Genomic DNA, 25,327 nt, shown 5'->3' on the forward strand with positions numbered 1-25,327 from the left:
TGCCTTGCGATGCCCTAAGCAGAAGCCTCCACAAAGCCACCGGGGGTTTCGCCCTCAAAAAAATGTGACAAAAAACAGGGAGGGCTGGAGAAAGCGCCCTGCCCAAGGTATCCCCCTTGAACTGGGGGATATCCAAGAACTGGGGTCAGGAGTTCCATTGTTAAAAACAACAGCAGCAATAACAACAACAACAACAGGACGTGGCCATGGGACAACAAGGTCCCTCTGGGTCTCGGTCAGGCTGGACCCAGAGTTGGAGGGGGGTGGGTCACAAGGTCGGCCATTGGTTCAGTGACCATCTGGATGTTTTGAGCAGCTCCTTCCTGGCCCAGCTGGGGAGAGACACCTCCTTTCCTGTTGGGTCCTTAGAGACAGAACAGGGAGTCAGCTACCTGGGTGCCCTGAGGGGCGGTTCACAGTCAGAGCTCTGAGAAGACAGAGCTGCTCCCATGGACGGATGCCCAGGTAGCGGCTCCTGACCTTGCTCCCGCCTTTTCCCTTGACACAGATAAAGCATCTCCAGGCCAGCCCCGCATGCAGGATTCTGCTCCGGGCACCAGGCAGCTCTCCTGCCTGCACCAGTAAATTATGGGCACTGCATGCATTTTTTCCCCCCAGATAATGAAGTTGAAAGGCTGCGTCAGCATCCTTGCAAGCATGGGGGCGGATCTGGTAGCCTGGAAGGGGACTGAGACTTTTGGAGCAGACAGGGACAATGCGTTGTTTAGGTTCGGGGTATCTACTAACTGCATCAGGCAACTGGCTTTGGAGACGGGATGTTGGTCGTTTTCTGCTTCTTTCCCACACAGCTTCAGGGAAGCAGGAGGAAAGAAGAGAGACGCGGACGTCTCTGAACCCAGGCTGCCCTGGCGAAACATCCGTAATGCTCATTTTCTTCAAGTATTTGGAAACTGCAGCAAGTTTCCTCAAAGCACCCGAGGATTGTCAGTGAAATATATTGATCACTAAAACAATGCCCTGTAACAAAGGTGTTTGACAATGGGTTTTTCACTTCCCTTTCTGTCCTCTCAAAAAAGAGGTTTCCCAGAAAACTTTCCCTCTCAAGTTTTAGCGATGCCCTATTTTGCCTGTCACCATCTTTAGGAGGATGGGAACGCTGGGCTGTCAATATTTAGAGCCCCCAGATTCCAGCACGGAGCTGTGATGATCCTGGTTCACAGCCCACCCGGTCTGCTGGGTGAACAGAGAGGCCTGCAGTCGAAGTGTTTCAGCCTCATGTTTATGTGGATGGATCAACGGTGCCTCAGTATCTTTCCCTCACCAAGAACGGCGTACGAAATTTTTTAAGGCATTAAACTTTTTTTTTTCCAAATACTTCTTTTTTTCAAGCCAAGGAAACTTTAAAAAATAAGGACAACAAGGAGGGGAACCATTCCTGCTACGTAGTAAGATATATTAATTAGATGTATTAGATATTAAGACATATTAGTCTCAACACTTAAAACAGTGTGGAGCTGGTACATGAACAGACAAAGAAACCGATGGACTGAATAGAAGTGCATTCTGTTTCAGATGGAAATTTAGTAAATTATAAAGGTGGCATCTCCAATCAGTGGGAAGAAAATAGATTCCTTAATAAATGATGTTGACACAAAAGGGTAAAGCAGGACCTGTATCTCAGAATATACTAGGATGAGCTCCAAATGGATCAAAGATCAAATATGAAAAATGAAAACACGTATATTTTTTGGCTCTGTTAGCTGAGAGGGTCTAAAAGAAAGGACACCCCAGTAGCAGTAAGTACACTTATTGCCCAGATCTTGGTTTTTAATATGATTCTATAATATAAGGAAGATATGGCTGATTCTAGGATTGGGGTAGAATATATACAAGATGAGCCTGGAGCATCTTGTAGTACCAGAAAGTAAAGAAACACTAAAACAAAATAAAATCCTTCAAAAAACAAACCAACAAAAAACATCAATGGGAGTATGTCAAAAGAGCACAGGAGCCAACTGAAAGAGCTCCCAGTGGCCAAAGCTGGAACAGTTTAAGCATCAAAATAGATACAACAGTAATGAGTTATAACCCCAAGTATAGAATAAATAGCCATATAAGTAAATGATTGAATAGATTTATAAATGAGGAAGGAGAGACAAACCTCCCATGCAAAAGAATTCCAAATAATGTATGTAGACACTTTACCCTCAAGGAGGGAAATTATAAACCCCACTCCTGAGGTGTGGGCTGCACGTGGTGACTTCCTTCCGAAGTGTACAGTACGGAGGGAGGTAAAAGAATAACTTTACAGTGATGACACCTGACAAACATTATGTCAGCCGGTGTGGCCAAGGCAACATCAACGGTCATGAGTCATGGTGACAGCAGGTATACTTGATATGATGTGGTAAAAATGGCACTCTGAGTTTGGGATTGGCAGAGGCAAACTATTATATACAGGATAGATAAACAACAAGGTCCTACTGTATAGCACAGGGAACTATATTCAATATCCTGTGACAAACCATAATGGAAAAGAATATGAAAAGAATATATATATATGTGTGCGGGTGTGTGTGTGTGTATATGTATAACTGAGTCTCTTTGCTGAAATTAAACACAACATTGTAAACCAACTATACTTCAATAATTTTTTTTTTTAAATGGCACTCTGTGTCTGTGGTCTTCCTCCTAATAACCCAAAACCCCAGTTTTATATTGAGAAAAACATCAGACAAATTCCAAAATTCTACAAAATACTTGACAGTATGCTTTAAAACTGTCAAGGTCATCGAAACCAAGAAAAGGCTGAGAAACTATCACAGCCAAGAGGAGCCTAAGGAAATGTGACAAGTAAATGTAATAGTGTATCCCAGATAGGACTGTGGAACAGAAAAAGGACATTAGGTAAAAACTAAGAAATCTAAATAACATATAAACTTTAGTTAATAATGTATCAGTATTGGTTCATTAATTGTAACAAGTGTATCATACTAATGAGATATTAATAATAGGGGAAACTGTGTGTGTCGGGGGATAATGTGGGATTTCTGCACTAGCTTCTCAATTTTTCTCTAAATCTAAAACTGTTCTAAAAAAATGAAAATACTAAAAGAGAACACGGAGGCAGAGTGGAGTTAGGTTTTTTTTAAGACTCAAATGCAGAAGCTATTAAAGAAAAAAACTGATAAATTGAGTACATAAAAATAAAAATGACACACACACACCATAAGCAAGCTCAAAAGATAGAGGGCTAAGGCTGGAAAAAAAGAGGCAATGGCTAACTCTGGGGAATCAAAAGAAAGAAAACGTAATCACAGTGTGCTAATTGGCTCAGCTATGAATAACCTATACAGCCATAATAATAGAAATATAATAAATTACCTAAATAGGGAGGTATAAATAATACTGAGGGACTGAAGAAGGAGAAATAATGCATGTGTTTATGAGAGGGTGTAATAGTGTACATACTTATCTCCTCCAGCAGGAAATTAAACAACAATAACCAAAATAGCCCAAACTGAAAAATCAAGAACTAGCAGCATAAGCACATGTTATTTAGAAATAGGAGATAAATACCAGAAGAGACAGCTAAAAGATAAGAAAGAAAGGAGGCTGTCTCTGAAGGGTAGAAATTGAAGTGGGGAGGCTGGGACAGGATCTGCTGTTTTTCTATATGATTTTTAAGATATGTATTTTTTATTGATAAAAATAAAAATGAATACAAATAAACAAAAAAGATGAACACTTGAAAAGCTGTTTCTGAGGGTTAGCTGCCCTGGGGTGATGCGGGAGGGCCTGAGGGGCACAAGGCAGGACCTGAGATCAGCTACCTCAACTGCACATCTTCTCACAGCAGAAATGTGCCAAGGATCATTCTTTGCCTGGAGAAATCCAAACAGCAGCCTTGGTCAAGGTCAGTATTTCAGTGGCTTTTTGTTTTTCTTACCACAGTACAAACCTTCTACAGTGCCAGGGATTTACTGCAATGGGAAAAGGTTTGTGCTACAGCTTCTCAGATCTTGATAATGGGGCCAGTGGCATTTCAGGCCTTTCTTGGGCTCTCATGGAGGCAAGCCGGGCCCCCTTCACTCAGCTACATAAGGCGGGCTGATCCCAGAGGCCTGTGGGGGGTGTCTGAGTGGAGGGAGGCAAGAAATGGAACATGAGAAGGAAGCCAGCAGTGGACCAGGAAGGCCTGGAGTTGGGAAGAAGGGAAGGAGGCTGGGAACTGAGAAAGTGGCCCCAGCATACCTCAGTGGGTGAGCCCAGTGGGGAGAGGAGGAGAGGGACTAAAATTCAGGCAGTTAAGGCAGCAGACCACACATTCTCACAAGTTCCACGGGGTCCGCCCCTCATATTGATCCATGTACGTTTCCAGAGAGCAAACACTGATGCTCAAAGTACAAATACTGGTTTAGAGAAGTAGCTATAGCAAGACAGTAGCAAAAATTGCAAAGGTGAAGAGACTGATGATGGGTAGATGCTGAGGGATGTGAAAGAAAGGTGCTGCCTCCACCCTTTGCCCATCCTACTCCTGATACGTCCAGGGACCAGTAAAGGTCCAGAGTATGTTCACGTTTTGCTTACATGCTGGGATTATAAAAGATCCTCACAAGAAAAAGGGATAAAACATGAGCGTTTGGGAAAGAAAGAAAGAAAGAAAGAAGGAAAGGAAGGAGGAAGGAAGGAAGGAAGGAAGGGAGGGAGGGAGGGAGGGAAGAAAGAAAGATGCTGCCTCTCACAGTGAAGCCCAAGTTACTCTTTATGTCCATAAGACCTACTGCCCTCCTTGACCTCCCCTCAGGGCAGACCACTGAGGTCAAGAGCCCTCAACCTCCCCAAGGGCAGACCTCCAAAGTCAAGAGGCTCTGAAATCTTACTGGGAAACTGTGCTTTTGATCAACATAAAATATCTCACGTTGCCCTATTTAATGCTTTTTTTGCCTTGAACATGTTTGCCTTGAACTTGTTTGACACTAATAGCACTGCCCTCTCTTTCTTATGTTTTAATCTTCCTTTTTGTGTCATTTGAAAAGTCTTTTATAAATACCAAATGGATTTTATCACTAAAAAACCTCATCTGAGCCTTTTTGACTCTTTGTAGTGGAATTTAACCCATTTACATTTATTGTGATTTACTGGTGTTTTATCTTGTTCCTGTTAGTTTACCTATCTTTTCCACTTATTATATCTCTTTTTGGTTGCTTCTTCTTTTATTCCCTCATTTAAATACTCTTGCTGGACTGATCAAGTTTTCTTTGGTTCTTTTATTTTTCTCTAGTCATTTAGAAGTTCTACATTCTATTTCTATTCCATGAAGATTACTGTTTAATTTTCAAGAACACATTGGCTTTTTCACAATGATGGCACTGAAGGCAAAGAAGGAAGCCCCTGCCCCTCCCAAAGCCGAAGCCAAGGGAAAGGCTTTGAAGGCCAAGAAAGCAGTGTTGAAAGTTGTCCACAGCCACAGAAAAAAGATCTGGATGTCACCCACCTTCTGATGGCCCAAGATACTGCGGCTCAGGAGGCAGCCCAAATATCCTCAGAAGAGCGCCCTTAAGAGAAACAAGCTTGACCACTATGCCATCATCAAGTTTCCCCTCACCACCAAGTCAGCTATGAAGAAGATAGAGGACAAAAACACACTTGTGTTCATTGTGGATGTCAAGGCCAATAAGCACCAGATTAAACAGGCTGTGAAGAAGCTCTATGACACTGGTGTGGCCAAGGTCAACACCCTGATCAGGCCTGATGGAGAGAAGAAGCCCTGTGTTCAACTGGCCCCTGACTATGATGCTTTGGATGTTGCCAACAAAATTGGGATCATCTAAACTGAGTCCAGCTGGCTAATTCTAAATATAAAAGTTTTCAGTATTTAAAAAAAAAAAAAACCACACATCAGAACTGCTGCTTCCTTAAGAGACCATTAAATCCTTGGACATGGCAAAGTTCCATTCTGCTATTTCTCCCCTGAGCTCACACCTTGCCTGGGCTTCAGGGCGGCCTGAGGAAGGGGAAGGAGGAGACTACCATTGCTATCAAGCTCTTAAATCTGGGTGTCAGAGTCAGTACTCACAGGTTCTCCACAGGTGAAAGTCCTGTGAGTCAGGCACTGTTTACGTAAGTGACAGGCTCTCACTGTAACCCATCAACTGTGTTTCCTCTTTAGGTCTGCCCATTTTGGGGGGCCCTTTTGAGCAGGAAGGAGGTTGAGAATGTCCATGAGAAAAGCAAGCCACAAAGAGGGGTAAGGACTCAGAGAAGGAGCAGATCCCTGTTTTAATCCCTCCCTATCCCATAACCTGGTCTAAAATATTAAAAAGTGAATGTGGCTAGCCAAAAAGTGGAAACAACCCAAATGTCCATCAACAGATGCATGGATAAAAAAATGTGGTCTATTCATACAATGGAATATTATCCAGCCATAAAAAGGAATGCAGTTTTGACACATGTTACAACATGGATGAACCTTGGAAACATGGTAAGTGAAATAAGCCAGACACAGAAGGACAAATACGTGATTCCACTTATATGAGGTACCTAGATGGTCAAATTTATAGAGACAGAAAGTAAAACAGTGGTTACCAGGGGCTGGATGTGGGGGGAATGGGGAATTATTGCTTAATGGTTACAAAGTTTCTGTTTGGGGTGATGAAAAACTTTTGGAAATAGTGGTAATGATTGCACAACATTGTGAATGTACTTAATGCCACTGAACTGTACACTTAAAAATGATTAAAATGGCAAATTTTACATATATTTTTACCATAATTAAGAAAAAAGTGTATGTGGAGAGCTTTTCAGAGTGGACTTGTTTCCTTCTCCCCTAAGGAAGATGCAAGCCTGAGAAAGTTTCACACTTGGAATGTGCTCATTTCCTGCCCCAGATCCTTGCCTGGCTCCCGAGTGCTGACTGAGGAAAGGGCTCTCTCGTGGCCTTGCTTGCAAGAGGTGAATGCTCTGAGTCCCCTCCGCCTCCTCTTCTTCCTTCTCCTCCTTTTCCCAAACTGGCTCTGTTCTTCCCCAGCCCAGGTCCTCCTAGAGCCGTTACCCCTCAGTTTCCCTCACCTGGGCCCTCTTTGCTGGTCTAAATCTCATTTTAAAATAAGCGAGTGTCCCCTGAACCGCCTGGCAGGTTCCTGGTCCCTTCTTATTTCTGCTTTCTTGTCCTGGATTACAGTTCCCTGGCTGTTGTCTTGTCCCCTCTACTAAGAAGAGCTCCTTGAGACCAGCTACGCTGTCTTACTCATCTTTGTGGCTCTGGTCTCTCGGACAAGGTCATTCACTGTGTCTATTAAACTGAGGCTGCATAATAACATTACCATCAACGGTAGCAGAGGTCACTGAGATTTCCTCTGCGCTTCTGAGGTGTCCAGCACGGAGCTAAGCACTATGCCTGCTTTGTGTCATTTAACTCTTGGAATAACTCAGTGAGGTAGCTGTATTGTTATTATTGTCAAGGAACGTGAGGAAAAAGGAGCATGGAGGGGTGAAATGGTTTGCCCAGAGTCACACAGCTGGCAGGCGCCAGAACTGGTACCGTCAGCCGGACTCCAGGGTCTTTGGTGGGTGGGCTGGAGTCTCGGCTGAGAACAGTACTGCTCCACACTGGCCTGCTGAAAGGAGCAGGAGGGCCAATACTTTGCAGACCACCCCCCTCCGGGGCTCTGGGCAGGGGCTACCCTGCAGGCCCCACTTGTGTGTGGGGGAGGGGGGAAGCCTGCCCTCCTCCCCCAACCTCCAGGATCCAAGGAAAACTCAGGGCCAGGCGAGAGCTGCAGAGGAGAGGGAGGCAGACGTTAAGGAGTCAAGTAAGAGCCTCCATCACGTGGGTTTAAACAATGGAGCAGCGCACCACTTCACACGCTGCTGGGAGAACCATTAAAACCATTAGCGGGACATTAGTGCTGCTCCAAGAACTGGAGACGCTGGAGGCGGGAGGCGAAGGAAGGTGCTGACAGCCCTCCCGCCCTGGAAAGAGCAAGGGGTTGGAGGGGCGGTGGGCACCAAAAAAGCCTGAGCCAGGGGTTGCCCTGGGAAAGTTGCTGAGCCGCCCCGGGTCTCAGCCTCCGCTACTATAAAATGCAAGTATGTGTCAGGGAAGGAACACAGATGATTTGTCTTCCTCCTTCGGATCTGGATCTGATTTCTACAACAACGGGGTCTTGGTTCAAACACTGCGATCTCAGGAAAGATCAGGATCCCATCACCCGTAACGTGGATATCAACTTATACACGCACCCCTGCAGGTAACTGAGCATTCACGAGGTAGAGGGCGACCTCTACCCCGCCCCAGCCCCCTACCAAATCCCTCCTCCCGTATTTCCTTAAGCATTGTATATTTAAGGCGGCTCCCGGTTCCCAAGCCAAACAAAGCTCTCTGCCTGCTCTGCCAGCGTCTCTGCCAAGGACATTTTCTCTCCACTAGCCGTGCCGGCGATCTGACACTCAGTACCCAGGTGGCACACCGCCTCCCATTCTAAAGAGCACACCCTCATCCAGGAAGTACAGGGAGAAGTAGGGCTTGCGGCCGTGGCAAGTGCACAGGTTTGGGTGGAAGAGGTCTGAGTTTCAGCTCATGTTAGTGGCTGTGTGACCTTGAGCAAGTATGGAACCTTTCTGAGCCTCAGCTACGGAACCTGTAAGGCAAGGATGACAATGTGACCCTGCTGAGCTGTGAGGGCGAGGGGTGAAGTGTGTAAAGTGCTGAAACAGCATCCACCCTGCTCACTCCCCGTCCCTCCTCTGTTCCTCCTCTAAGCTCTTCCTACAGACCCCACAGCGTTGATTTCGGTTTTCCTTGTCTCTCTCACTGAACTCTGAGAGCCGGCAGGGCAGAGACTCTATTCACCAGTCTCCTCAGCGCCTGGAACCATGCCAGTTCAAGTGCAGGATGGATGGATGGATGGATGGATGGGTGGATGGGTGGATGGGTGGATGGGTGGATGTGTAGGTATGGGTGAGAAAGGAGTGAATGACAGGAAATTATACAACCAGCTTATCTGGTAGGTGGAAACATCAGGAGGGTAAGGAGACTGAATAGGATGGAAAATCAGCATCAGAAAAGCAAAGCAGGTTGCAAAATGGTGCATACAGGATAATTCCCTTTTCCATTCAATAGTCTGGAAGGGTGGACACCAAAATATGCACAGTGATCTGTGTGGTGAGATGATGGTGATTTTTGTCACCATGCTTTTGCTTTTTGGCAACTGAGGCCATGTGTATTTGTGTAACTAAAAAAAAAGTATGAAAGAAAATAAAATGAGACAGAAAACAAATCAGTGGCTGCGTGAAGATGAGACCCAAACATTCCTCTTGGTGCATCTTGCACACGGCCCCGAGAGGGGATTTGAAACATCGGCGGCTGGGGGTGTACTTGCTGGCCGCCTCTGGCCCTATGAGCTCGGCCTGCACCCCTCCCTAGGACCCCATCTTATCAGAGAATGCTTTGGAACATTCTCCGAGACAGTCCACATCTCATGAAATCTTCACACCCTCCCTCCTACAAGAAAATGTATTAATCATCAGTACAACTAAATGTGATTTCAGTTTTATATCTTTATGACTGTTTTCCCAAGTAAGGGGGAAAAAAACCAGTTTTATCAGGCTACCCTCACCTATTTTCAGCTCAATGTGGCCACCGCAATGACAGCTCCTGGGGGGTCTTGTGTCTTAGGATGGAGCCCCTGGGAGGGTGGAGTCTGACCCCTAAATGTCTTGCATGTTGAGGACACCATAAATATTTGCTGCACTGGATCAGACGTCAAGAATCTTTTTTGTTCGTGTGAACATTATTATTAGATTTTCGTATTACCTAATGTCCTCTGTGGAGAAAGACCCATTTCTCAGCACATTAATCCAACACAACTGGACAAAAGGTAACACGATTCTGTCCAGTTCACAAGCACACTCCACCACCTGTTTGTTGTCTGCTCAAAGCCAAGTGAGGGGAACATGTTCTACTTGCCTCACTATTATAGTGTCTCCTGGATATCTAATGCTGGAAAAAAATGAATTCTTGGATTTTTCTCACCCAGAGTTTTTAGATGTAGAGCTTTGCTCAGCATTAATAAAATATCATTTATCCCAGCTCCCATAACTTTAGATTTGGGTTTGTTTTCCGTGTAGCCTGCATGAGTGATTTGTAGACACTACAGGTGTCTTCTGTCGGCAGGCCTTTCGGGGTCGCAGGGATGCTGCAGGGAATGAAACTACTTTCAGAGCCTTGTCTTGGGACATGGGGTTTGACCGCAGCAGAGGTAGTCCTGTGGCTGTGCTGGGATAGTGAGCCATTCACCCAGTCCTGCTCTGACTTCACTGCAGGAAAGAAGCTACCAATTCAAGTATATGTATTTTCAGTTCCAACTCAAACTGAAGAATCAAAGACATCTGGGTCCTTGGCCCTTCCTTGCTGCTGCAGATAAATGAACTAGTGAGCAATGCGACTTCTTGTTTGCCACGTGCCTGGCTATAGAACCGGGCTAACGGTGCTGGCTGAGAGGCTGAGGCCTTGAGCGCTCACTGCAGTGCGTGGAGTGTGGGAGACTGACAGCTGAAGGGCCCCAGGCACGAGGTGGGGTGCCGCTTCTCCTGCCAGGTGTGTGCAAGGAGGGTCTGCGCCTTTATTCCCTACCGCGGGAATGTTCAGACGATCCCCACCTGGGAAACCAGAAACGGAGGCAAGGAAGACACAGTCAACTCCACTGTCCACTGAGGCCACCCCAATCTCAGCCTCAGCCCCAGCCGCAGCATCCTGGGGACAAACACCTCCCACAATTCCCCCTCCCTTTGGGAGTAGCCTGAACCTCACCAGGGCAACTTATCCATCTCGTTACATGAATTTCCGTTCATTCACAGATGCGCATCAAGCGCTTATATGCCCAACACTGTGCTTCTCCCACTTTACTTTAGCTACAGAACTCCTCACACTCTCCGCACCAGCCACACCAGCCTCACAAATTCTCACTGGAGCTGTCCTCCCTCGAGCCACAGGGCCTTTGCACAAGCTGTTTCCTCAGCCTGGAGCTCTCTTCCCTTCAGATCTTGGTCTCAGTTCAAGCACCCCCTTCTGAGGCAAACCTTCCTGACCCCTGCCTCAGTCCCCGCACCGTGTCCATCTGAGTACTCATGGCACCATGAGTCTCCTGCCTGGCACTTGTCACAGCTGCCCCGTGATGGCTTATTACCATTTGTGCGTAATTTTTTCATTAGTGTCTGTCTCCCTCCTAGATCATAAGGAGAGCTAGGAATGGTGCTGTCTTTGCTCATCCCCAGAGCCTGGCTCACGGAGTGGGGCTTCATAAATATTTGTTGAATGACTGAATCCTTGCTAATGTCCCTAACCTACAGTCTTAATGCCCCGCAGACAGTAGGAATTTGTATACCAAATGAAACATAACGGAATCCATTAATGAGGGATCACAGAGTGGGCTACACTGACCACTACTGGTTCTGGTGGTGAGCTGGATGGAGCGCCATTTTGTAGAAAAGAAAGAGCCACGGGGCTGTACTCCCGGCTGGTTGGCTGTTCGAGTGCCTCTGCTTGTCACCCTGCGTGGCGGTGTTTAGATTTTATAACTATTAACAAAAGCAACACCCTTATAACTGGCATTCCTGCACAAAAACAACTTTGCCATTGTGAGTTGCAAAGCCAACACCATTTTCCCCACAGACATTGTTTTTGAGTACATGGGTTTCTTAGGGATGCAACCATCACAGAATAGACCATCTCAGATGAAAAGACGCAAAAAATGCAGACAGCTCTACTACCCAGAGCCAAGCTTACTTCATTTGACCTTTGGAGGCTGTAAGGATGGGAGGGCACACCATGCCTCCTCCTCAGGGGAGTGCAGAACTCAAGCCAACCAGCTCAGATCCTCAAACTGGGTGCCACAGCCCCAGATGCCACCTGAGCACGTCCTGTAACATCACCTTGGAGCTGACTGCGGAGCCATCACCCCCTGGGCGGACACATGCTCAGGTTGTCAAGGAGACCAGCGTACCCAGGACGGAATGCACCCAGGGCTGGAAGTCAGACTTTCAACGGAGGAGAAAGAACCCATTCCCCTAGGCAGGCCTCAAAGATACAGTAGGTTCATATGTCACAACAGATGAAAAAGCTTGAAGCGAGAGGTTAAGACATTATTACTCTAGTTTTTCGGGCAGTGGTGGAGGGAGGGGGTGGCACTCACCTAGTCCTTCTCTGAAAGACAGTCAGGCTACTTGCCTTGCAAAGGGATAGAAGGTGGGCTGTGTAGAGAGGCAGGCAGGAGGGGTTTTCTTTTCATAACCTGTTTCCATGGTGCCTGACAGCCCTGGGCAATCCACAGCTGGGGAGTCTTGGACAGCTGGGGAGGGGGAGCCCAGGGTCTTATCTCACCCAGGCCACCCTCCAAGGCCCATCTTCCTGGCCTGTCTGGGCCCCAAGGGTGACAGAGGCCACAGGCAGGCAGCAAGGGCCCCCCTCTCTCGGGGGAAAGGAGCCGAGTGATGTAGCCGACAAAAGGCAGAGCAGAGAGAGAACAACCCAAGAACCAAGGTGGGCAGCTCTTACCCACCTCCTCCCTCGCCCCTGCCCTGAAGGAAAGTTTCACTGAAGACCCGGCAGGGCTGTCTGCCAGCCCTGCCCGGCAGACCCTCTAACTAAGAACACATTCCTTCCCTCCCCTCTCAGCCTGGACTGCACGGCCCAGATAACCAGATAAGGGCCTCTTTGATTTCCAGTGTGTTTACACAGGCTGTCTCGGAAAGGATCAACCACATCCAGGCAAGTCAGGGCGCCTCCAGGTGGGGTGAGGGGGGCAGACGCCTTACCTGCTCCTGGGAATTCATCACGCGCAACTTCATCTGCTTCAGGTACGTAGAGGTGAGGGGCATGTTGTAATCGATAATCCCGGAGACCAGAGGAGAGGGAGGCTCGTTTTCTGGTGGAAAGAAGAAAAGGAAGCCCCTTTCAGCCTGTGCTGTGGGCCACCAGCAGCCTGGTACCCATGTGGGGGCCCAACACAGGGACTGAGGAGGAGGGAAGGGAGGCCGGAGGTCGCTGACTGGGGGCTCGCCCACCGTGCCTGGCCCGTGGACGTGGACTGCATGACGCAAAAGTGCCAGTGTTTAGTGAGAGAGTTCACCTTTGAAAACCAGGGATTTCTGACTCCTTTGAGAAATGGAAGGTCTGGCTGCACAGGGCCCTCACTCCCACGTGGGAGACACCCACTGCAGCTGAGCAGCAGCCGCTCCTTTTAGACAGGGTGTGAGGGCTCCGTTTTGCCACAGTCCCCACCCCTCCCTATTGCACTGCACGCTTTCACTCAACGATGATGCCTGCCAGGCCCCTGAAGTCATTTAAGTTTCCAACGCCGGCCTAAGCCAGCTCACGTGCCACACTGTCCCACCCTGACCCCAACCCCCACGGTATCCCCCCCCAAAGCACCGTCAGGGACCACAGCGCTCGCAGGTCTGGGCCAGGCCTCCAGTATGTCCAAATTCTAGTTCCTCTTTCATCACACAGAGAGGAGCATTGTTCCTCCCATTTGTTGCTTTCTTGTCCTGAACATCAAAGTAACGCATATCCCTTTTGTAGAGCATTTGCAAAGTGTGGAAAGATGTAAAGAAAAATTTGAAAAACCATAATTGCACCAGGAAGCTTGGCATATGCTTCTGTTTATTTTTTTCCCTGTGATTTCTCTTTTTTACATACTTGATATCACAATGCATACAGAGAATTACAGTCTGCTTAAAATTTTTTTTTTTTGCTTAACTTTTTCTCATAGGCATTTCCCCCACCATCAAAAATCTCGTTTTGCTTTGCAAATATAATTTTTATAGCCCTGTACTATTTTATCATATTTTCCTTAAGTCATTCCCTTACGATTGATTACTTAGGTTGTTTGCTATTGGGGGTTACTATAAACACTGCAGGGAACATCCTTGTGCAGGAATATTGGTCTGTATTTATGATCGTTTCCTTTTTAGACCAGACTCCAAGACGTGGAATTCGTGGGTCAAAGGGTAGGAATACTCAGAAACTCTTGAAATGTCTGGCCATGCTGCCTTCTGCAAAGGCTCCTGCAGTGGACACTGCCCAGCCATTGTGTTCTGCATCTTGGGTGCCACTGTGGGTGTCATTTAGGAGAGACTGCGATGGCACAGGAATAAGTCAAGAAGACGAGAAGCATGATTCGAAGGGAGCCCATCGCGTCTCTCTCCAGTCCAGCTTCCCCTTCAGATGTCTCCTGCTGTGACCAAGCTCGGAAACCCTGGAGTCACCTGCTGGGACCCGTCACACGAAGCAGGGCCTCATTTTGTCATTTAGTCGCTTGACCCGGCTTCACCCTCTGTCCTGGGAATAGTCGTGGTTACCTGTTCTCTGGCTGCCTCTTCCCCCTGCCTCCAGGAGTGCCAGGCCTTTGACCCATGTCCCCTCTGGTGCCTAGTTCTGTTCATGGGCTGGGGTTTGAGTGGTGCGAGAAGTGGGGACGACTTCCGGATGGGCCAAAGCCTGCACGTCACCACAAGCACCGCGCCCAGGAGATGTGCTGGACAGGAGCGGGTGAGAGGGCCGAGGTGGAGAGAGGCAGGGATCTGCAGAATCTGCCGCTCCAGAGCCAGAGCCCAGGCCAGACAGGCCCCTGCAACCTTGAAAACGCTCTGCTGAGGGAGAGAAGCCAGACGCCACAGGACAAATACCGTGTGATTCCACGTGGATGGAACATCTAGAACAGGCACATTCACAGAGACAGAAAGTAGAAGAGGGCTTCCCTGGCGGCGCAGTGGTTGAGAATCCGCCTGCCAACGCAGGGGACACAGGTTCGATCCCTGGTCCGGGAAGATCCCACAAGCCGCGGAGCAACTAAGCCTGTGCCACAACTACTGAGCCTGTGCTCTAGAGCCCGCGAGCCACAACTACTGAGCCTGCGTGCCACAAATACTGAAGCCTGCGCGCCTAGAGCCTGTGCTCCACAACAAGAGAAGCCACCGCAATGAGAAGCCCGTGCACTGCAACAAAGAGTAGTCGCCGCTTGCCACAACTAGAGAAAGCCAGTTCACAGCAATGAAGACACAACACACACAAAAATTAATTAATTAATTTTAAAAAAAGAAAGAAAGTAGACGAGAGGTTACCAGGGACGGGTGTCTGGGAATGGGAAGTTACTGCTTCACGTGTCCGCAGTTTCTGTTCTGCATGACGAAAAAGTTTTGGAAACAGACAGCGGTGATGATTGCCCAGTGGTGTGACTGTAACTAACACTGAGTTGTACACTTAAAAATTATTAAAATGGGGCTTCCCTGGTGGCGCAGTGGTTGAGAATCTGCCTGCCAATGCAGGAGACATGGGTGCGAGCCCTGGTCTGGGAGGATCCCACATGCCGCGGAGCGACTGGGCCCGTGAGCCACAATTGCTGAGCCTGCGCGTCTGGAGCCTGTGCTCCGCAACAAGAGAGGCCGCGATGGTGAGAGGCCCGCGCACCGCGATGAAGAGTGGCCCCCGCTTGCCGCAGCTGGAGGAAACCCTCGCACAGAAACGAAGACCCAACACAGCCATAAAATAAATAAAGAAATTACTTTAAAAAAAAATTAAAAAAAAAAAATTATTAAAATGGCACGTTTTGTGTTGTAAATATTTTGCCACAAAAAAGAAAAAAGGCAAAAAAACCCCAATAAAGATGTATTTAAAAAAAACCAATAAAGGTGTATTAAAAAAAAAAAACCCAATAAGGATGTACATTAAAAAAAAAAAAAAAAAAAGGAAAGAAAAAAGGCCCCTGTGAACAAGGGGGAGAAACTACCCAAAGGGCACTGGGCAGTTCCTACTTGGCGCAGATAGGAACAGCCCTGCAGAAAACAGGGTCCATGCGTCTTGGGGTGGTGTCCTTCTGGTGACTGTACAGCTTGAATAACATTTCTTATCAAGTTTCATAAAAATGCAGAGCTTTGTTTTGTTTTTGTTTTTTTTTCCTTTGGGCCGTGCCATGCGACTTGTGGGATTTTAGCTCCCTGACCAGGGATCAAACCCAGTCCCCCTCAGTGAAAGCGGTGAGTCCTAACCACTGGACCACCAGGGGATTCCTTGTTTTGCTTTTTCAAGCTATGCTGTCTTACGCAGAATTTCTGTTTGTCCAGGAGGAGGTAAATGTCACTAATAGAATGTCTCAGAAACTGGCCTGGAATGGGCCAAACCTTTCTTTTTATTAAGGGATTTCCTCCTGGTCTGTGGCAGAGGGGTGCTCTAACACCAGTGCACACTGGCCCCTCTGGCACAGATGCCCAGTGCTGTGGGGAAACTAAAATGCATTTTTGTGACCTTGGGTCCTCTTCTTCTTGCCGCCCCACCATCAACCCAGACTCGACCTCTTTCAACCCAGGGGTGTGTTGGGACCTGGCCTCCGCAGCTCCATGAGGTTGGATACAATATGTGAGGCAGACATTGCAGCCACATTGAGATGATGTCACTCAAAAGAGCCGTGGTTCCTGTTTTGGAATGCGGGTCTTCAGATGGAGGATTCTGCCGTTTCCATTTCATTTCCTCAGAGACGTGGTTGTCTGCTGAAAAGCTGTTAGACAACATGGTAGGTGAGAAGGGACCCCTACCCTAAGGGTCGCCGGTCAGAGCCTCAAATGAAGACTTCATCAGGTGCCATGGCGACGCTCTGTGTTTTGTTGTCCATGGAGGCCGGACACTGTGTTCCTTTATTGATGGTCACCCGTGTCCTGCCTGAAAGCCATGACTACTTACGAAAAGGTAACTTTAAAAAAGCCAGGTATAGCTAGGTTTAGGAGAAAAACCACATGGCTGGGAAGGCACTCTTGGGGGGTGGGAGAAGGGGTCTTCCTTGACCTGTTCCCTCCACAGCAGGTCCACAGATCAGAAACTGCTTCCAGTGCCCAGAGGTGAGCCAGGAGAGCTCGGGAAGAGGAGGCCGGATGCCCTCGTCTGCGGAAGCAGCGACATCCCGGGCACACACACGAATCCATCCAAGATCGGTGTGCAGTGAAATGCTGGCATCTGCAGTTCCAGAAGTGAGGGTTCTGTCAGGGAGGTGGGACCTTGGCAGGCGGGACACATTCCAGGTGAGGGAATGTGCCAGGGAGCTGGCTGTGGGAGGCCAGAGCTCGGCCACACCACAGCAAGAAGACAGGCAGGCAGGGTTTTTGGCAGTGGGGAGCCAAATGGTTCCTGGGGTGATAAGTGCCACACACGAAGATGAACAGCTTACTAGGAAAGAGCTAAGGAGCAGGGTCAGTGGGGGCTCCATGGAGTCCGGTGCTCGTGGGGGGATGGGGGATGAGCTAAGGTGGACGCACGAACAAGGAAGAAGCGGCTTCCCTGGGCTCTGATGGGCAGGCCAGGTCCCCGCTGTGGTCAACAAATACAGTGGCCATGCCTGAGCCACTACAAGTAACCTGAGACCACGGGTGAGTTAGGAGCTAGGAAGGGTCACGGAGCTGAAATAACCCAGTAGGTTGCTGGTGAGAGAAGCAGAGGAATCACACAAAGAAATGTTTCGACACCTTTTTGCCAAGAAAAACTGAAACCAGCCCAAGCACTAGTCCTAGTTTTACAGGCCTTGAAAATAACCAACGATGTAGAGGTTCTCCCAGGGCCAAGCCAAGAGCTGATCACAGCTGGGCTCCAGTGACATTTGCCAATCAATGCAAATTCCAGCTGAGGTGGTGGCCCGGATCCTCCACATGGAACACAAGGTGGCAATTCTCATGAGTTTCCACCTACAGGATGGAAGAACTCCTCCGTCCAGAGACATCTGTAGCTTCTGGATGCCAGGGTGAGACCTCTCGGGGTCAGAGCTGGGGGTTGAAGGACGCGTGCACGATGAAGGCCTGACACAGATGAGCCTCGAGACTGGCCAGCCTGCCATGGGGCTCAGATTTGGAACTAGAGAAGCCAGGCCTGGGGCTGGCTCAGATGAAAAAACCTCTCTCCCAGGGAAGCGAATCAATAGGTCAGCAACTCTTCAAGGAGCACTGATGTGTGTGCATTCAGGGTGGGGACGGTGGGGGAAGGGCGTAGGGACGGTGCCTGTGCTCAGCAGGGCAGGACTGATGGCGAGTCCATTAGCGCTCCAAGGAGGAAGAGCTCAGAGGGCTGTGAAGTAGCTCCAGGCAGCCTTGTGGAGAGGGGATCTCAACAGGACTTTCATTCAATCACTCAGACGACAGCTACTGAGCCCTGCCAGAGCGCCACGCAGACCCTCCTGCGTGATGCTCCCAAGGACTCCGTGCGGTGGGTGCTCATGTTAATAGGCTATGCAACCTCCCCCGGTCATACAGCTAGTGAGCATGAGAGCCGAGAGGGGACAGGCCAGCACAGGAGACACTGCAGGGGTAGAGGAATGAGCCGGGATGGGGTCACATGGGGCAGGACAGGAAGGGGGGATCTGCAGGGGCCAGGCAGGGAGGGGGTTGGAAACCACAGAGGAATCTGGGCCCGGCTGCAAAGGCGCTGCCACCTGAGTGGATGGCTCTCGCTGAGGAAGGGACCCTTCGGTAGGTGACTGGCATTGCCCACTGCTAACTCCTAGTCTGCAGCCATGCAAACAGTATTTCATCACATCAAAGAAACGTGAAACGTGCCCCTGAGGCCCCTCACCCCTGCAACCAGAGCTGGGCCCAGGGCACACCCAGTTCTCATCTCTGCCTCCTCCAGACCAGACTCAGGGGCTGGTGGAAGAGGAGAGTGGAGGCGGCAGGCCCTGGAATCTCCCATCCTCAGACTTCCTGACCCTCGGCAGCCTCCTTTGTTCGTGCTTCTGGCGCGGGGGGAGGGCACAGGACTGTCCAGCCCCCCACCTCCCCACCCCCCCACCCCGCCCCCGTGCCGGGACAAACCACTGAGCAGGGGAGGCTGCTTTGCTTCCTTTCTTTCTTTATAACATGAGGCCAGGAAGCGAGGCGTCCTCCCAGCAGCCCCTCGAGCAGTCTCCATCCTGTTCCCTGTCCCCCTCTGGCCCCACCTTCCTGGGACAGGAACCTGGGGCCTGCCTCTGGGCCTTGGGGCAGGCTCTGATTTCCCGGAGGGCGGGCGAGGGAGGAGGGAAGGCTGGCAGAGCAGGGGTGCCTATGAAAGAGCGGTCGGAGCAGCTGACCACATCCAGAGAGGCCAGCATGGCAGGCGGAGACAGGATCTCCAGGCCCTCAGCTGCGGCAGGAGACGGGAGAACCTGCCAGCTGGTGAGGGTGGTCCAGGCACTAGTGCCTCTGGCCATCAAGCAGACAGGGCAGCCTTTCAGCCTCTAAGGCTCTCCACTGGCAGCCTCCAGAAACCAAACCCTTCCCTTTTGCCCAGCGGCCAGGTTGTGGACCCAGGGTGCTCACCTGGGTGGGTGACTGACCGTGCATCTCCCCGTGGGACACCTGGACATTGGCAGTCTTGTGCCTGGGTGGTACAACAACATGGGGGTAGGGTGGGGGACAGGCTGATGTTCCCTAGGCACCCACTGCACCAGGCACCTGGCAGAATGGGCTCGTTTAATTCACTTGCATCCTCATGAAAACCCTGAGACGGGGAAATTCCCTGCTGGTCCAGTGTTTAGGACTTGGGCTTTCGCTGCCATGGGTCTGGGTTCAATCCCTGGTCGGGGAACTAAGATCCCACAAGCTGCGTGGCGTGGACCAAAAAAAAAAAAAAAAAAAGAGAGGGAAGCGTTACTCCCATTTGTTGATGGGAAGATAAGTTCTCCTGCCTTCTGGGGACCTCGGACAAGTGATGTCACCGTATCACCTCTCTGTGCCTCCTTTCTTTAGCTGTAAACAGGGACAGAGCCCTCACAGGATCATAGGAGCTGTTATGAGCAGTTGATGTTCAGAGAGGTCCCTGAACCTGCTGAGGGACACACAGCAGGGAGCAGGGCACCACACCCAGGCCTGCCAGACCCCAAACCCACGTTCTGAGACACTGAGGCCACACAGTCTCCTGCTCCCTCAGCATCTCCTCCTCTCCCTGCGCAGGAAGCTCCACTCCTGGGGACAGGGAAGTGGCATTCTGCCCGAGGACAGGCAGGGATGGGCATGGTGCAGCCTTACTCTGCCTGCCCTCTGTCTTGCTGGAGCGAGCCCCTGGACAGAGAGGCTCCAGCACAGAACCCATGAAGCTGACGCGTGTGCTCTCTGCCTTTCCACCTCCCTTGGTCCACCCCCCTCACCCTGGGGGTGGGGGCACGGTGGTGGCAGCAGGAGAAGAAGCAAGCTGCTGCTGTGTTCGGCATCCTCCTCAGATGAGGAGGAGCAGAGCTGTAGCCCTGGAGACCTCGCTGCCTCTACTGGGGAGTCAGGGAGGTGAGGATGGTCCTCCACACCAGCATGGAGAAGGGAGCAGAATAGACAGAGCCTGCAGACGCCCCAGAGCAGCCCACAAACACAGCCCCTCTTGCCCTGCCTCTGTTCCCCCAGGTTCTGTGTCTGACTCTGCCAGTTGCTATGGAAACGATTAGGCCAGCGCTGGCGGGGACAGGCGGATGGGCGGGCAGGGACCAAGCAGCCACCACCAGGGCCCGCGTCCCTGGGACCCAGACCCGGGCAGGGTGGGGAATGCAGCAGGGAAAGCCTCCTGGCCCATTGGCAGGTACCAAGTGCTGTCTTGGTGCAGGGGTTGCAGCTGCTCAGCGGGGGCCAGGCCACGTGGGGAAGGGGCCTCACTCAGGCCCCACACGTTATCACAATAACTGCCACAGCCATGGCTCACTCCTCCTGTATGGTAGCCCTGTGCCAGGTACAGGGATTAACTCTCAGATTTCATCAGAGGGCTTCCCTGGTGGCGCAGTGGTTCAGAATCTGCCTGCCGATGCAGGGGACATGGGTTTGAGCCCTGGTCTGGGAAAATCCCACATGCCGCGGAGCAACTAGGCCCGTGAGCCACAACTACTGAGCCTGCGCATCTGGAGCTTGTGCTCCGCAACAAGAGAGGCCGCGACAGTGAGAGGCCCGCGCACCGCGATGAAGAGTGGCCCCCGCTCGCTGCAACTAGAGAAAGCCCTCTCACAGAAACGAAGACCCAACACAGCCATAAATAAATAAATAAATAAATAAATAAATAAATAAATAAATAAAAAGATTTCATCAGAACCCTGCCCCCCCCGACGCCAGGTAGGTGCCATTATTAACTCCATTTCACAGATGAGGAAACTGAGGCTCAGAGAGGTGAAGCCACTTGCTCAGAACACACGGCTGTTGAGCGGCAGAGCTGGGATCCGAACCCACCCAGTGCGGCCCTGGAGCCTCTGCTCTTAAACCGGGAACCCAGCACTTATGAGGGATTAACTAGATTAATTCCTGTCCCTCATACTTTAGTGGCCATCCAATGAGCTCAGTGAAGTGGCCATGGCCTAATGGCCCCCAAGGGCAGGAAAGCCTCTGGGTTTGGTGAGGTGGCTGCTGTCAAAAGTCGTATCAGGGACTACCAACTAGGAGGAAAACCTCACTCGACACCTATGCTCCAATTCCTTTGCTGTCCTCGGGCCTCGTTGTTGGTTTTTCCACGTATTTGGTGGACGCCACTTGGGCACCACCTGAGTAAATGGCTCACCCTTCATTCCGAGTCTGTTCCCATCCTCAGGCAAATGCCCACCGACCTCAGCAACCTTTGCGGGCCTGATGCCGAGAAGCCCTGATAAGTCACCCACCGGGGCATCATTTCTCAGCACTGAGTTATAGTCACACCAGCCAAACATAACGGCCTGTCTCGCTATGCCAAAGCCACCTGCGAACAGATGGCCCAGACTTACTGGAGGCCTCTGGGACGTTCAGGTAGAGGCTGTGGGGGACTGAAGCGGGGGTCCTTGTTGCGTCTCACTGGGCAGGGTAGAGCTGGGGAGCGTGGATGTCGGTCTAAGGGACCACCTTCGGCTGATCACAAGTACTCTAGGCATTTTCAATTCTAACCAATCCCCACAGATCTCCTGGGTGTGCACTGGGGGTGGGGGGCAGGGGACAAATACTTAGGGAGGCCTGCTAATGGCAGGTGGGTGGCTATAGGGTAGGAGGGTGCACCCAGCGGGGGGTGTGCTCCTGTCCTCAGAGAGTGTACAGTCGGGTCAGTGAGACCAGATCCATGTGCACACCGCCTGGGGTGAAATCTGCGTGGTGAGTATTGCAGAGCTTAGGGAATGGGGTGAGGTGGCCATTTCCATCTGGAACCTCGGTGGGAGAGGGGAGTCTTGAAGGGCAGTAGGAATGCGCTATTGGTTTTTAAGTGAAACTTGACATTTAAAAAAAGTTAAAAAAAAACAAACCTAAAATGAGGCTCTCTGGGCAGCTCCATGGACCCACACTGGCCTCTGGGAATTGTGACAAATGCTGGCCATGCACTTCTGTGTCTGTGCCAGCAAAGGGCAGGCCCTTCTGGGGGAGAGCCCCTCTCTGCAGAGCCTCCCCTGAGCCTCCAGCACGCCCACCTCCTCGCCTACCTTTGGGCTCCAGGCCGTTGGAATTAAAGTGCATCCTCTTCTGACACTCTGTGCAGCTCATCAGGAACCGGGTCACAGCCTCTCGCGGAAGGAAGGCATAGGTCTCGGCGATCTGGGGGAGAGAGGAGGTTTGCTGTTACATGGATCCGTGGGGAGGCGGCTTGGTCACCGGTTCACCAAGGGCTGTGCTTTGGTGGCAGGCACTTTGCCCTTGCCAGGAAAGGCAGGGATTTGAGGAGCAAGGAGCAGATGTCTTAGAGTCTCAGCCATGGAAATGAGTCAGTACTTTTGCAGAATACCAGCAGTTTTAAAATTTTAAATTAAAGAAGCTTAAAAACTGAAAAACCAAAACATTGAAACATCATCTAGTCTTTAACCTATGTTCTCATAAGTTGGGAATATTCCTCTCAACATATCATTGCTACTACTGAAAAATGACTTGATAAACATTGGTCTAGGGTAGGAGGAGACAACTTCCACAATTAGAGATGAAGAAACTGAGCCTCACTTATAAATCTACCGGCTCCGGGCCTATAAACGGAACCCAAAGCTCTACAAGCTATTCCTTGATCTACTCACAGATCAAGAGAGCTGTGAAAGGCTAATGCCAAGGGGTCCGATTTTTCAAATTGGACAGACTCTTAGGGACCCCCATGTTCCAGGTGAGTTTATGAGGCCCAGAGAGGTGAACCAATTCGCCCAAGGTCACACAGCTCCTTAGAGCAATGCCAGACTAGAACCCAAGCTCCAGGTCACGCCCCATAGCTGTCTCCAGGGGGCCTCCCCTAACTAGGCAGAAAGAGTAAGCAGTGTGGGAGGGAAGGTGAAAGAGATGGGAGGCGACACAAGAAAGAGACAGGGTGGGGGAGTGGGGAAGAGCAGGGTGTGGGCCCAGAAGCTCAGTCTTCTCCTCTTGCTTTGGGTTTTGGGAAACCCACTGGTCCTGGTTTGGCTGCCTGAGGGGGCCAGAGGGACCTCTTGGACCCGGGTTTCCTGGCTGAGGCTGCTGGCTGCCCAGTTGCTGGCTTTCACGTTTCCCAGAGCCCAGGCCCTCCCGCTCCTCTCCACTAAGGGGCAGCACCACCCTAGCATTCCGCCGTTCTCGCCGCAGCCCAGCCGGGAAAGTTGGCCAAGGGTGCTGGTCAGCCCACAGCAGGAGGGGCTGCTCTCCAAGACGCACCTGGTCTGCTCCTGCGGGGTGGACACGTGCCCAGCCCCATCTCTGTGGTGGCTAGGAAGCAGGGCAGGGTGAGGCAGAGTGGATGGGGTTGGGGGGTTGCCAGGGCCCCCCCCCCCCCACCGGCTGCGGCCAGGCCCTCAGAGGACCGGCTTAGGCTGTGCTGCCTGCGGAGCTCCAGGGGCCACTCCTGCCTGGTGGCCGGCTACAAATGCAGAGTTAATTTTGGTGACACAATTGTTATTTCTCAGCTGATTTGGTGCTCTGCGGAGCAGGCAGGCTCCTTGATGAGTTATCTCCCTTCCAAATTCCCTGTCTGATTGCCTTCCTCTGGAGGTCAGGGACAAGGGCAAACCCCTGCTCTCTGACTGGAGCCGGTGGATGGGAGGGCGTGAGGGCCGAGGCACGGGGGCTCTCCTGCCACACACGCGGACACCTTCATCCCCAGCCAGGGGCTGCCTGGCAGTCTTAGGGGTGGCAGGTCCTTCTTGGGCCTGCGGGGTTGGGAGGGATGGGTCCTGCTGAGGGGCTGACAGCTGCAGGAGTAAACGGGCAAGAGGGGAGGATGCCTGCTGTGCCAAGCAGAGGGCCAAGGCTCAGTTGGGCCAACAGATGACCTCCTAGGTGCCCAAGGTGTGGCATCTCTGGTCAGGCCTCAGAAGAGCTGAGGTGAGGACGTGGAGGAGGAGGGTTGCAGTCTGCTGGGAAAGGAAGGTTAACACCATGGGGAAAGAAGCCCTACTTTACTACCTGGAGCTCACCAGCCGCTGGGCAGAGACAGAGTTTCTGCAGGGCTCAGGGAGAGCCTTCCTGGGTGGGCTGCTCGGCTGAGGGCTGCCTGTGGCATAGGCAGAGGCCCTGCTTGCCACCTGGCCCACTGCGGGTACAGGGACAGTTACGAGAGAGCGTCCTGCCCAGGGGCCGGAGTGGCAGCCCCAGCTCTCCCGGCCTTGGCAGGTACCCAGCAGTATACAAAGGCTGGCTGGAGTGCCACAGGGAGGTGGCGCACTGGGCACACGCCTTCTGGCCCTGGGTCCCATGGGTGGGCAGGTGGGCTGGACCAAAGGCGGGTGGGTGAGAAGTCCTTGGAGCTCTCCCAGGGCCCGGGAGGGAAGCCCTGCCCTGCGTGGCTGGAATGTCTGCAGCCTCGCTAAGAGCTCCCCGGGGAGCCAGTAAAGTGCGGAGTCCAGCTCCACGCTGCTGCAGGGACCCGAATGGAGGACGATGCCTTCCCCCACTGGGGCCTTCAACCTCCTGTGGGCATCTTTTGGTTCCCGCTCCTGCCTTGTCCACATGAGAAATGGGACCTCCATTTCTGTTTGACTGCACAGATGTCCAAGGCCACAGGACCACAGGATGAGTTGAAACAAGGAGGATCATCCCAGCTCATGCCCTAGTCAGTAGGATGGTGGTTTTCAGATAGTTTTAGAGCTACAGACACTGTTCTGGAAATAGACTCTTATCCTGAAGCCCAAAACATGACACAGATAAAGATGGAGCTGTTGCATTTAAGAAGGGAAGCTCCAGGACCCCTGTCCCCACCCAGCTGCCCTTGGAGGCCCTGGACTGTCTGTTGCGTTGCTCTCAGGCCTCCTGCCTGGACATTGAGACCCACACATGAATCTGCCTTTTACGTTTTTCTTAGTAGTAAAAACTGAGTGAGATTTCGTTGGCAGGGAGAGCAGAAGCTATTTGCAGAGTTGCTGACTTGCAAGGCCCCATTTTCAGTCCCCAACTCAGAGGTCAACAAAGACAGATGAGGCCAATTGGG

The 25,327-nt window shown here is 51.0% G+C and overlaps 1 protein-coding gene and 1 pseudogene across 1 annotated transcript in view; one reads left to right on the top strand and one right to left on the bottom strand.

Annotated features, from left to right (window-relative positions):
- The window catches only part of NOL4L (nucleolar protein 4 like), a 126,432-nt gene that overhangs the window by 45,636 nt on the left and 55,469 nt on the right, over positions 1 to 25,327 (bottom strand). Inside the window, exons 3-4 of the mRNA XM_057529630.1 lie at positions 22,380 to 22,491; positions 12,778 to 12,887 (exon numbers count right to left, since the gene is read on the bottom strand). Of these exons, the coding sequence (XP_057385613.1) occupies positions 12,778 to 12,887; positions 22,380 to 22,491 (222 nt within the window). The remainder of the gene's footprint in view (positions 1 to 12,777; positions 12,888 to 22,379; positions 22,492 to 25,327) is intronic.
- LOC103014164 (60S ribosomal protein L23a-like) lies at positions 5,328 to 5,795 on the top strand (annotated as a pseudogene).

The sequence above is a fragment of the Balaenoptera acutorostrata genome, chromosome 15, assembly GCF_949987535.1.
Source record: "Balaenoptera acutorostrata chromosome 15, mBalAcu1.1, whole genome shotgun sequence".
In the NCBI taxonomy this organism is placed as follows: Eukaryota; Metazoa; Chordata; class Mammalia; order Artiodactyla; family Balaenopteridae; genus Balaenoptera; species Balaenoptera acutorostrata.